This window comes from Ipomoea triloba, chromosome 4 (genome assembly GCF_003576645.1).
Source record: "Ipomoea triloba cultivar NCNSP0323 chromosome 4, ASM357664v1".
Taxonomy (NCBI): domain Eukaryota; kingdom Viridiplantae; phylum Streptophyta; class Magnoliopsida; order Solanales; family Convolvulaceae; genus Ipomoea; species Ipomoea triloba.
In genome coordinates, this window is record NC_044919.1 from 289,994 (window position 1) to 302,604 (window position 12,611).

At 38.2% G+C, this 12,611-nt stretch overlaps 4 protein-coding genes and 1 pseudogene across 4 annotated transcripts; all 5 read left to right on the top strand.

Annotated features, from left to right (window-relative positions):
- Positions 1 to 862: 862 nt before the first annotated feature.
- Positions 863 to 2,942, top strand: LOC116017593 (GDSL esterase/lipase At4g01130-like). Its single transcript, XM_031258204.1, has 5 exons — positions 863 to 1,195; positions 1,640 to 1,864; positions 1,942 to 2,099; positions 2,237 to 2,507; positions 2,594 to 2,942. Exons 1-5 carry the CDS (start codon positions 943 to 945, stop codon positions 2,863 to 2,865), a joined length of 1,179 nt encoding a protein of 392 aa, XP_031114064.1. The 5' UTR covers positions 863 to 942; the 3' UTR covers positions 2,866 to 2,942.
- Positions 2,943 to 3,433: 491 nt separating this feature from the next.
- On the top strand, positions 3,434 to 5,201 carry LOC116017459 (GDSL esterase/lipase At4g01130-like). Its single transcript, XM_031258047.1, has 5 exons — positions 3,434 to 3,680; positions 3,930 to 4,145; positions 4,239 to 4,396; positions 4,541 to 4,814; positions 4,933 to 5,201. The coding sequence occupies exons 1-5, from the start codon at positions 3,434 to 3,436 to the stop codon at positions 5,199 to 5,201; spliced, it is 1,164 nt and encodes a 387-aa protein (XP_031113907.1).
- A 402-nt stretch (positions 5,202 to 5,603) lies between these two features.
- On the top strand, positions 5,604 to 7,908 carry LOC116015497 (GDSL esterase/lipase At4g01130-like). Its single transcript, XM_031255588.1, has 5 exons — positions 5,604 to 6,031; positions 6,430 to 6,666; positions 6,770 to 6,927; positions 7,093 to 7,363; positions 7,461 to 7,908. The coding sequence occupies exons 1-5, from the start codon at positions 5,719 to 5,721 to the stop codon at positions 7,736 to 7,738; spliced, it is 1,257 nt and encodes a 418-aa protein (XP_031111448.1). The 5' UTR covers positions 5,604 to 5,718; the 3' UTR covers positions 7,739 to 7,908.
- A 277-nt stretch (positions 7,909 to 8,185) lies between these two features.
- Positions 8,186 to 10,167, top strand: LOC116017464 (annotated as a pseudogene).
- Positions 10,168 to 10,502: 335 nt separating this feature from the next.
- On the top strand, positions 10,503 to 12,470 carry LOC116015498 (protein CURVATURE THYLAKOID 1A, chloroplastic-like). Its single transcript, XM_031255589.1, has 5 exons — positions 10,503 to 10,733; positions 11,287 to 11,381; positions 11,556 to 11,663; positions 11,842 to 11,913; positions 12,121 to 12,470. The coding sequence occupies exons 1-5, from the start codon at positions 10,577 to 10,579 to the stop codon at positions 12,184 to 12,186; spliced, it is 498 nt and encodes a 165-aa protein (XP_031111449.1). The 5' UTR covers positions 10,503 to 10,576; the 3' UTR covers positions 12,187 to 12,470.
- The last annotated feature ends 141 nt before the right edge of the window (positions 12,471 to 12,611 follow it).

Sequence of the window (12,611 nt, forward strand, 5' to 3'; positions counted from 1 at the left end):
ACATGAGTTTACCCAGTGACTAGGATAGCCGATGGTTTGCGAAATGTGGGACCCAGTTGACGTGGACTACATGGTGATGTCTTTGATAAGTTTTCCTAGGCGATCTGATAGAGATGTTCCAACCATAATTTAGTCTCTTTTTTTCTTTTTTTTTTCCTTAATGGGCCGACAGCCCGAGATTTAATACGATTTACTAATTGTCGGCCTGATAAAAATTTAGGCTATCTGAGCATTAGTCCACAAGCCCAATACACCCATTTCGGCTAGGCTCAGCTTTCAAGTGCACATAGACCGTAGTCCACACAACGGTATAAACGACATATCAATGGTGTTGTGTATAAACGACATATCAATGGTCCAAAAACACATAAAGTATATTATGTTAACTTATAAAATATATTATTCGTCAGAGTGAGGAAGTGCCTAATGGGTAACTATACAACTTGATTCATTGTTGCAAGGCTACTAGTGAGAAATTGGTAATTAAACTAAGATTTGATCATATCTTTAGAGAGCATAATAAGGTGACATAGTATATTGTAAGACAATCCGTAGTTGACCAAAGAGGTTTCTCCCCTCATTGCCCTCCCAATTGAAGGCTTAGGATGTGTTAGGGGCAACCATTGGAGCAGTTAGGGTGGCTGATCAAATGCTTTGTCGGGCGAGGCAGGGAGGCCTTGGATTAAGAATTCAATCTTTTAAAAGAAGAAGAGTAATGCAAGCCCAAGAAGAGTAATGCAATCATCCCAATGTAACTGTCATTATTTTTTCCAAAGGCATTTTAATATTAAAGTTATTATAAACCCACATTAAATTTTAACCAGAGATTTAAAAATGCATGTAAAAGCAGTAGAGTGGACTAGAGCACATGGCAAACTGCACACTGCATCTATCTTGATGACTTGATCCAGCTGAGTTGACACAACAGATACAGCCACAGACATGACAGTGGCGATGAGTAATACTACGTGGGGATTCCATGTGTTTTTGGCAGTAGTTCTGACGGCAATGGTGGTCGTTCCTAGATGTAAAGCCACGTGTTCTTTTCCGGCCATCTTTAATTTCGGCGATTCCAACACCGACACCGGAGGTTTCTTCGCGGCTTTCCCGCCTCTGGTGCCTCCCTATGGCATCACCTACTTCAACAAACCTGTGGGACGGACAACCGACGGCAGAGTCATTGTTGATTTTCTTGGTAACTACATCGATCCTCTAACTTTATGTATATATTAATCAATGAATCATACGTTGTTACGTGAGTGTTTGGCAAATAGCTGTTAGCTGATTGAATTAGTGGGTTTGACTAGTTGATAAGATTAGGTATGGTAGAAAGATGTTTGGTAAATTAACTATTACAACTTGTAAAATTATTTTAAGTGTATAATTCATGTTTTGAGCAATTTTTTTTTTTTTAAATTTTTTTAGCATTTTGAAACAATAAACTGTTACAGAACAATGATTAACCAAACACTCATATTGACTATTTAATCATATAAAACAGCTAATAGTGATCAAACAAGCTAAAATTATCTTATAAATTATGTTACCGAATATGGTGTATATGTATGTAACATGTGCAGGCTAGTTTATGTTTTGTCGGAATTGAATTTGTTGCTGGATTGATCTGATGCGCATGCAGCACAAGGTTTAGGATTGCCATTCCTGAGCCCATACTTGAAGTCAATTGGATCAGATTACAGACATGGCGCCAACTTTGCAACAGTGTCTTCAACTGTCATGCTGCCCCATAGTTTCCCGTTTGATAGCGGGGTCAGCCCCTTTTCCCTGGCAATTCAGTTCAACCAATTCAAGCAGTTTAAGGTTATGGTTGATGAAGAAGAAGAACATCATTCCTACGACTATGGTACAGTACAACAATAATAACTCCCTGCTTCCTAGTTAATTCCGAACAATATAATGTGCAGATTATGTTTGTGGCAGGGAATACAAAACTGCCACCCAAAAACATATTTGGAAAAGCACTGTATACATTCTACATTGGCCAAAATGACTTCACTCTCAACTTGACATCACTGGGAATAAGTGGAGTCAAGCAGTTTTTACCCGAAGTGGTTGGTCAGATCGTTAAAACCATCAATGTACGTAAAAACAACACAACTAACCAACGTATTCTGATGCAAAACTTCATTCTGTTTTCATTCCAGCAACATAGTACTATATATATATATATATATATATATATATGCAATGTGATTGCCATCATCTGATCTATCAGGATATTTATGCATTGGGGGGCAGAACATTTTTCATCCTGAATCTTGCACCAGTTGGATGCTATCCAGGGTTTCTGGTGAAGCTTCCTCACAACGCTTCTGACGTAGACCAGTTCGGCTGCCTCAAATCCTACAATAATGCAGTGGTGGACTATAACAACATGTTGAAAGATGCGCTGAGACAGACAAGGAAAAATCTTAAGGATGCAAATGTGGTATATGTGGACACTCATACTATCCTCCTGGAGCTCTTCCAGCACCCCACATCCCACGGTACGTATATTAACACAGACAAAACTCTAGGACTACCTTAAAACTAGGCATGTTTTAATATATGTTGTTGTTTAATTTGTCTGCAGGGTTGAAGTTTGGAACAAAAGCTTGCTGCGGGTATGGAGGAGGGGACTATAACTTTAACAAGGAAGTGGTATGTGGAAACACAAAAGTTGTGAATGGACAGAAAGTGAGTGCAGAAGCTTGTGAGGATCCATACAACTATGTGAGCTGGGATGGATTTCATCTTACAGATGCAGCAAACAAACTCACTGCACACGCCATTTTCAATGGCTCTTATTTTGATCCACCATTTTCACTTCACCACTTCTGTGATATCGTCCATCCTATAGGCTAGCTAGCTAGCTCAAAACAAAATATATATATATAGTTCTTCCATTTCTTGTGGATTGTTGATTGATTAATGGAAAAACACATACCAACACATCTTTTAAATTTCATATCAGAACCACCTAATACTAAAGGTCATCATATGCTTTTGAATTTCTTCATCACCCAATAAAAAGATAATAGAATATTTCATGTATTGCTCGTAGCATGTCACAAAGTAATCGACCGAATATAGATGCAAACTAGAAGTGTATGTGAACTAGAGGACATGTCATGGTAATATATAGCAGCTAATGGATGGATGATAATATTAGCTATAATTCCAAAAATGATTTGTGGTCTAATGGTTGATATTATTGTAAGGAAGATTTGAATACAAAGAATAGAGGAAGTAACGTACATTGGATTGATAGCTTAACGAATGTTACGTGAATTATGGAAATATTATAATTACATTTATGATATCTACACTATATATTACTCCCAATGTATTACAGATCGATGATATGAACAATAATAATAATAATCATTTTTCATTCTTATTTCTGTCTAAATCTCTCCCTATATATACAGACATGAAAGCGGTGACGAGTAATGCGTGGGGATTGTGTGTGTTTTTGGCAATATTCTTGACGGCGACAGTGGTGCCTGGATGTGAAGCCACGTGTTCTTTTCCGGCCATCTTCAACTTCGGCGATTCCAACACCGACACCGGAGGTTTCTACACAGCTTTCCCAGCTCTGTGGCCTCCCTATGGCATGACCTACTTCCAGAAACCAACCGGCCGGACAACCGACGGCAGAGTCATTGTTGATTTTCTCGGTAATAATTACTTTCAATAAATTAAATATGCATAGGCAACCATTATTTTAAGGTGTGCCCGTTATAATATTAGTCTGCAAAAAATCATATCACAAAAAAATAAACCAGATTATTTATCATAGGTGATCGGCTGAAATCAAGAAGTTAAAAGTTAATTTTACGACTTCAGCTAAAAGTCAAACTTTGTGATTACTTTCAACAACCTAAATCATTTTTGTTCTGATCTGTTGTTGATGGTTTGACGTGCAGCACAAGGTTTAGGATTGCCATTCTTGAGCCCATACTTGAAGTCAATTGGATCAGATTACAGACATGGCGTCAACTTTGCATCAGCGGAAGCCACTGCTCGGCTGCCGCATAGTTCCCCGTTTGATTCCTGGATCAGCCCTTTTTCCCTGGCAATTCAGTTCAACCAATTCAAGCACTTTAAGGTTATAGTTGATGAACATGATTCCTACGACGTTGGTACGTACAATAATAACTCCCTACCTAGCTAATTCCGAAATCCAAACAATATTGTTTTTTCCTGATTCACATAGAGATTGTGTGTTCTATCAGGGAATACAGAACTGCCACCCAAAAACATATTTGGAAAAGCACTTTATACACTCTACATTGGCCAAAATGACTTCACTGCCAACTTGACATCACTGGGTATAAGTGGAGTCAATCAGTTCTTACCTGAAGTGGTTGGTCAGATCCCTAAAACCATCAAGGTTCATTCCAGCAACATAGTACTATATATGCAATATAATGACACTTTTTAATTTTATCAATGTTACATTGTAGTAGTACAACATAGTACTATTCAATGTGATTACATTCTTGACTGCCATCATCATCTATGATCTATCTATCAGGATATTTACTCACAAGGGGGCAGAACATTTTTAATTCTGAATCTTGCACCTATTGGATGCTATCCAATCTTTCTGGTCGAACCTCTTCCTCACAACGCTTCTGATATAGACCAGTTCGGGTGCCTAATATCGTACAATAATGCAGTAGTGGACTACAACAGCATGTTGAAAGATACAGTGAGAAAGACGAGACAAAATCTTAAGGATGCAAATGTGATTTATGTGGACACTCATAGTATCCTCTTGGAGCTCTTCCAGCACCCAACATCCCACGGTATACTAGCTAATGTTAATAACTAATCATACCCTCTAAACCAATCAGTTAAAAGCCATTTACCAAACAAGGTCAATGTATATATGTTTTAACTTTTAATGTTGTTGTTTGTGTAAAGGATTGAAGTATGGGACAAAAACGTGCTGCGGGGAGGGGGGAGGAGACTATAATTATAACAAGAAATTGTTGTGTGGAATTGCAAAAGTTGTGGATGGAGTGATAGTGAGAGCAGAAGCTTGTGAGGATCCATACAACTACGTGATGTGGGATGGATTACACACCACAGACGCAGCAAACAAACTCGTTGCACAAGCCATTTTCAGTGGCTCTTATTTTGATCCTCCATTTTCACTTCATCACTTCTGTGATATTCATCCTATAGGCTAGCTAGCTGAAAACAATATATATACTCTTGTACTGTATTTATATGGATAAAGAATATTCATCCATCCGCTTTATGTAAAAAAAAAAAAATATTTCCACTCATTAAACTTGTTAATATTGATTGTTACAAACTCCGAAAAGAGTGGTTGATCGAGTTGCTGAAACATGATCGATTTTCCTACTATAAGATTATTATTTCAATTTTTATACACAATTTTCCTCTTGGGTGTAATGTGTGGACTATTGCAATAAACTAGCGGTGTGGACACTACTAGAGGACATGACAATTAATATAACACGGTTCTCTCTCTATATATATAGATAATCAGGTGAGAACTAACTTTAACTTGCGAACTGCGAACTTGTGAAGATTGCACCACACTTACTACATGATTGCACCGCCCCTGAATATGTTTGGAAACCGTAGCAATGCAATCATGTAGTAGTTGATTCACAAGTTCCCAGTTTATAAGGGTGATTAGAAAAATCTCTCCCTATATATAAGTACGTACTATACTATATGGAGTCTATATCTGTTGATCGAGCTGAGCTAACACGTACTACCGATACTGTACACACAGACATGAAAGGGGCGATGAGTAACAAGGTGAGGGGGTTGTGTGTAGTGTTTTTGGCAGTTTTGACGGCAACGGCGGTGCCTGGATGCGTAGCCAAGTGTTCTTTTCCGGCCATCTTTAACTTCGGCGATTCTAACACCGACACCGGAGGTTTCTGGGCAGCTTTTCCGGCTCAGCGCCCTCCGCACGGCATGACCTACTTCAAGAAACCGGCCGGACGGGCCACCGACGGCAGAGTCATCCTTGATTTTCTCGGTAATTACTTTCACTAACTTAATTACATATTTGTCGTGTATAGTACAATTATCTGTCTGGGCAGCGGTTTCAGACTTTCTCGGTAATTCACGTTTCAAGAACTCCTAAAAGAACTAAAAAAGAGCAAACAAACAAACAGACAGTGCAAAAAAAATCATGTATGTGTTGGTCCACTTCCTGCTAGAATATGACCATGCATGCATATATGTCAATTATTGATGCCTTATGGTCCCAATTCTGATCTTGTTGTCTTTGACAAAGTAAGAAAAAGAGGAAAAAAAATCTGCTTTATGTGATCTGAGGTTGGTTGGGTTTGATTCAAACATCATATCCTTAATTAAACATTTGAAACATGTTTTAGCATTAACGTTAATGGAAGTTTGATGCATGTGCAATAGCACAAGGTTTAGGATTGGCATTCCTGAGTCCATACTTGAAGTCAATAGGATCAGATTACAGAAATGGTGTCAACTTTGCAACATTGGCTTCCACTGTTAGGCTGCCGCATAGTTCCCTGTTTGATACTGGTGTCAGCCCTTTCTCCCTCGCAATTCAGTTCAACCAATTCAAGCAGTTTAAGGTTATGGTTGATGAACAACAACAACAACAACAACAACAACATTCCTACAACCATGGTACAATATATAACTCCCTGCTGATTCCTAGTTAATTCCGAACAAATTAAATTTTCCCTGATATGATTGAGCTAAGCCAACACATTATATTATATTATTTCAGGGAATACAAAACTACCACCTAAAAACATATTTGGAAAAGCACTGTACACATTCTACATTGGCCAAAATGACTTCACTGGCAAATTGGCATCACTGGGCATAACTGGAGTCAAGCAATTCTTACCAGAAGTGGTTGGTCAGATCGCGAGCACCATCAAGGTAAAACAACGTAACTAACTAACTATAACTATGAACAGATACTACATTGTAACAGAGTCAGTAGTACTCAAAAAAAAAAAACTATAACATAGTCTGCTGCAACTAATAACTTAGTACTATGCAAATGCGATTCTTGAATCTTGAATCTCAAGTGTCTGTCATCAGGATATTTACGCGTTGGGGGGCCGAACATTTTTCATTCTGAACCTAGCACCAATTGGCTGCTATCCAGCATTTCTGGTTGAACTTCCTCACAACATTTCTGATATAGACCAGTTTGGGTGCATGAAATCGTACAACAATGCAGTAGTAGACTACAACAACATGCTGAAAGATGCACTGAGACAGACAAGACAAGATCTTAAGGATGCAAATGTGATATATGTGGACACTCATAGTATCCTCTTGGATCTCTTCCAGCACCCCACATCCCACGGTATACTAATTAATTAAGAACACAAGACACCTTTAATTTAATACTACCTTAATAATTAATACTATGTATGTTTAATTTTAATGATGTTTGTGTGCAGGATTGAAGTATGGAACAAAAGCGTGCTGCGGCTATGGAGGAGGGGACTATAACTTCAACAAGGAAGTGTTCTGTGGAAACACGAAAGTTGTAAACGGACAGACAGTGAGCGCAAGAGCTTGTGAGGATCCATACACCTATGTGAGCTGGGATGGAATACACGCCACAGACGCTGCAAACAAACTCACTGCAAAAGCCATTTTCAATGGCTCTTATTTTGATCCTCCATTTCCACTCCAACACTTCTGTCATATCCACCCTATAGACCAGCCTACCTAGCTGAAAACAAATTAAAACACTACTTCAGTTCCTCCGTTTAATTTCTTAGCTTGTTAAAATGTTTGGCAGATGTAATGTACATGCATCTTTATGTAGTGAGTGTTAATTTTATATTGATCAGATGGGATAGGCTTTTGAGTAATAAAGTTGTTAATTATAGTTTGAATTAATTACTATGTTGAGTTGATTTGGTTAACCTTACCTTACTCATAATCTAACAACATTCATGTTACATAAAATGGGTGGTTGAATATAACTGAATATAGGAAGTATTTAATATAGTTTTCTACTTGGGTTACATTGAATTAATGTTGTAATTAATTTTTAAAGGTTCTTTGTCTGTCTAGTGGCCGATGGAGCATGAACCTTAGCTATAACACTATAAAAATTGTGAGCTATATATATATATATATATAAAAGCATTATATATACGACATGAAAGAGGCGATGGGTAATGGGTGGGAATTGTGTGTGTTTTTGGCAGTTTTAAAGGCAACGGCAGTGGCCGGAGGATGTGAAGGCAAGTGTTGTTTTCCGGCCATCTTTAACTTCGGCGATTCCAACACCGACACCGGAGGTTTCTGGGCAGCTTTTCCGGCTCAACGTCCTCCCCATGGCATGACCTACTTCAACAAACCGGTCAGCAGAGTCATCGTTGATTTTCTTGGTAAATTCAATATTTGTTGTGTCAACTTTTATTAATATAATTAACGTTAATAAGTTGGTTGATCTGATTAAATTAATGGAAGTTTGATGCTTTGCATGTTCGTCAGCACAAGGCTTAGGATTGGCATTCCTGAGTCCATACTTGAAGTCAATTGGATCAGATTACAGAAATGGTGCCAACTTTGCATCATTATATTGGCTTCCACTGTTAGGCTGCCACATAGTTCCCTGGTTGATACTGGTATCAGCCCTTTCTCCCTAGCAATTCAGTTCAACCAATTCAAGCAGTTTAAGGTTATGGTTGATGAAGAAGAACAACAACATGGTACACTATTACCTTAATTATTAATTTTCCCAGAAGATTGAGATAAGCCAATTCAGAATATTATATGTGTGTGTGTCAGGGAATACAAAACTGCCACCCAAAAACATATTTGGAAAAGCACTGTACATATTCTACATTGGCCAAAATGACTTCCTTGACTATATTGTCGACTTGACATCACTGGGTATAAGTGGAGTCAAGCACTTCTTACCCGAAGTGGTTGGCCAGATCGCTAAAATCATCAAGGTATGTAAAAACAACATATAAACATATACTAGCTACAATGTAATAGAGTTAGTAGTACTCAATTTTATTTTTTTTTAAATTAATGTGATTCTTGAATCTTGAATGTGTCATTATTAGGATATTTACTTGTTGGGAGGCCGAACATTTTTGGTTCTGAATCTTGCACCAATCGGCTGCTATCCAGTATTTCTGGTCAAACTTTCTCACAACACTTCTGATTTAGACCAGTTTGGGTGCCTCAAATCCTACAACAATGCAGTGGTGGACTACAACAACTTGCTGCAAGATGCACTGAGACAGACAATACATGATCTTAAGGATGGAGATGTGATATATGTGGACACTCATAGTATCATCTTGGAGCTCTTCCAGCACCCCACATCCCATGGTATACATACTAACACCATAAATTAAAACTATATTACTAAGTACTACTGACTCCATTACAATGCAGTATCTGTTCATAACTTTACATTAATTAATACCAACTATATATGTATTTATTTATTAACGAGGTAAACCGCACTCACTCCTCACTATGTGAGTATGTGGGTAAAGCCCTCGCCCTGTGACCCTAGCCGGCAAAGAGCCACAAGGAGGTAAATCAGCCTAGGTTACCCATAGCTGACCGGCACAAACTCAAGGGCTTGAGGTTCGAACCCACGACCTCTCGGCTGCAGGTGTAACTCTCTTACCACTTGAGCTGCCCTTACGGGCCAAACCAACTATATATGTATGTTTTAATATAATGTTGTTCATTGTTTGCCCGCCTGCAGGATTGAAGTATGGGACAAAAGCGTGCTGTGGGTATGGAGGAGGGGACTATAACTTCAACAGGGAAGTGTTCTGTGGAAACACGAATGTTGTGAACGGGCAGAGAGTGAACGCAGGAGCTTGTGAGGATCCATACAACTATGTGAGCTGGGATGGATTTCATCTTACAGATGCAGCAAACAAAGTAGCTACACAGGCCATTTTCAGTGGCTCTTATTTTGATCCTCCATTTCCAATCCACAACTTCTGTGATATCAATCCTTTAGGCTAGCTATCTAGGCTAAAAACAAAACAGGCTAGGATAGTTCTTCCGTTTAATTTCTTGTTGAAATATATGTTTGTAATTGTCAGATCAAAGCCTTTTCTGATCTGATCTCTTTAAGTCAAGGAAAACATGAGTCTTTAATTTGCTTGACAACAATTGATCAAACTCTTGAGGAAATTAAAACATGATTTAGTACAATTTACCAGAATGTTGTGTTGACATATATGTTTTTGATTCAGATCAGTTAATTTTATGAACACAGACAGATAATTTAACTCGATGATGGTTACTCATGAAACAACTTGGGAAATTTGATTTTTTGGGGTTTTTTTTTTTCATTTAATAAAATCCATAATAAAGGCAGCATGGATTTCGAAGATAGGGAATGGACCAATCAGGTGGAGGAAAGCCTCCACGTTTCACATACACACAAATCTCAACTTATGTTGTCCTTTAGAAAGAAAAACATTGTGGATAGACCAAAAGACTTTTGTTCCATTTTTATCTAATATTTTTTTGTAAATTCACAAAGAGCCACACCAAAGAGAACAGTAGTGGCCTAATGATGGCAAGCGCAGCTTCCACTTCCATGGCGGCGACAGCCGTCTTCAGCCCAAGATTCGCCGTCTACTCCGCCCCCAACCGCCGCTGTGCGTTGCCGTACCCACCGCTACCCAGAGTTTCCGTTCCTGTTTTTTCTGCCCCCCTCAAACTAAAGGGTATTCTCTTTTTCCCACTCTTTCTTTTTAGCAATTTGTTCCTTGGAAGTTTGAAGGTGAAGGGGGTAAGAGGTAAAGAGGGGCTTCTGTTTTATAGCCCTTAATTAATGTGAAATGCCCTTTTCTAGAATTTTACTTTAAAGGTGGAATCTTTACAGCTTGAATGATGCTGCAATTAACATATTCGTTCATAAAGTTGGAATCTTTACATTAAGCCCTTGTTTTTCTTTCTGAACTTTAGGGGGTTCCTTACTTCTCTGATTATATTGAATTGTATGGATGCAGTCTGGTAATCTGATTAGTATAATTTGTATGATGAATGACCAATTTGAGTATATTTGGAGGTGAAACTACCTGATCATGTTTATATTCCTGATAAACACTAAGAGATCATGTTGATGGCCACAGCATTGCTCTGGTTCCTCTAATAGTGAGATTTACCTGTGGGCAGGAAAGCTTTTGCTCTCTTTCTGAACTATGCATTGCCAGAACTTCTGTTTTTCTTTGCATTAGTTTATCGGCTTATCATGTCTCCACTAATTTTCTTAAACAGAACCCAAGAGGTCTTCTCTTCTGCAGGTCAAAGCATCTTCATCTGAGGATACATCTATTGATGCTAATGAGTTGTTTACTGATCTAAAAGAAAAGGTATGGTGGATTATGTGTAGCCAAATTGAATTTCTGCCTTCTCCACTGCATTTTGTTTTCTGCAAGATTTCGTCTTCATTCTGAACTTTGAGCATTTTCTTGATATGCTGTTACTGCATTGGTATTAGTTTCGTTTTCATCCAACTCATTTCTTCTTTCTGCTCATACTTTTAGTGGGATGCCCTTGAAAACAAGTCCACCGTACTTCTTTATGGAGGTGGGGCAATCGTTGCAGTTTGGCTCGCTTCAACACTTGTGGGTGCCATCAACTCAGTTCCTCTGGTAGGTTGCTAAGCTTTTTGCATTTGGTTTGCAGTCCTTTCTGCATCTCCACACTTATTCAAGTCACCACTGTTTTTTTTTTTTCTGCAGACATTTATAGGATGCAATTATTTTCTATAGATTCCATTTTATGGTCATTGTTCTATCTATTCTAAAATGCTATACTTTTCTTCTCTAGCTTCCCAAAATCATGGAGCTCGTGGGGCTCGGATATACTGGATGGTTTGTCTATCGTTACCTTCTCTTCAAGGTATGACTCAGGAGTACCCCAATCATGTTGCTTATACCTAGCTCGTTGTTGATTATTGCGTTCATGGTTAGAAGTATTTGAGATTGACTTGCAAGAAACCCTCAGTTATTATCAACCTGTTGATGTTATACTAATCTGTATATCAGAACATGTATCCTCATTAGCAGTCTAACTAGCTAGATGTGAATTTCTTTTTCGTATTTGCAGTCACGCAGGAAAGAACTGGCAGAAGACATTGAAGTGTTGAAGAAGAAGATCTCGGGATTTGAGTAGATGCAAAGGTGAACCCCAGCATCATTTCATATTGATCTGTGCTACATTTTCATCGCATATAGTATTATTAGAGGCATAATCTCTAATAACAAATGAAGGCTTCCTATGTAGGAGTACTTGTGTTTTGTTTAAGGTTTGTCTTGCAATGAGATTCTGTATTCAACTTGATCTGTGTTTAAGAATCAGCATTCCCCAGCTACACAAACATCTTTCTGTAAATACTGCATTGTCTGTACTATGTATTTTTGGATGACTTAAAAGCATGTAAATCCTTGTTTTGTTCAGTTCCATGTTTTCACTCAACAAAACACAAGATTACAAATACCTTATCTAAATCACATGGACTACAGAACACCAAAATCTCATGTGTGAATTCATTAAACAACTATCTAAAGCCAATCTGTGAATCCATTCCTTGTTCTAAA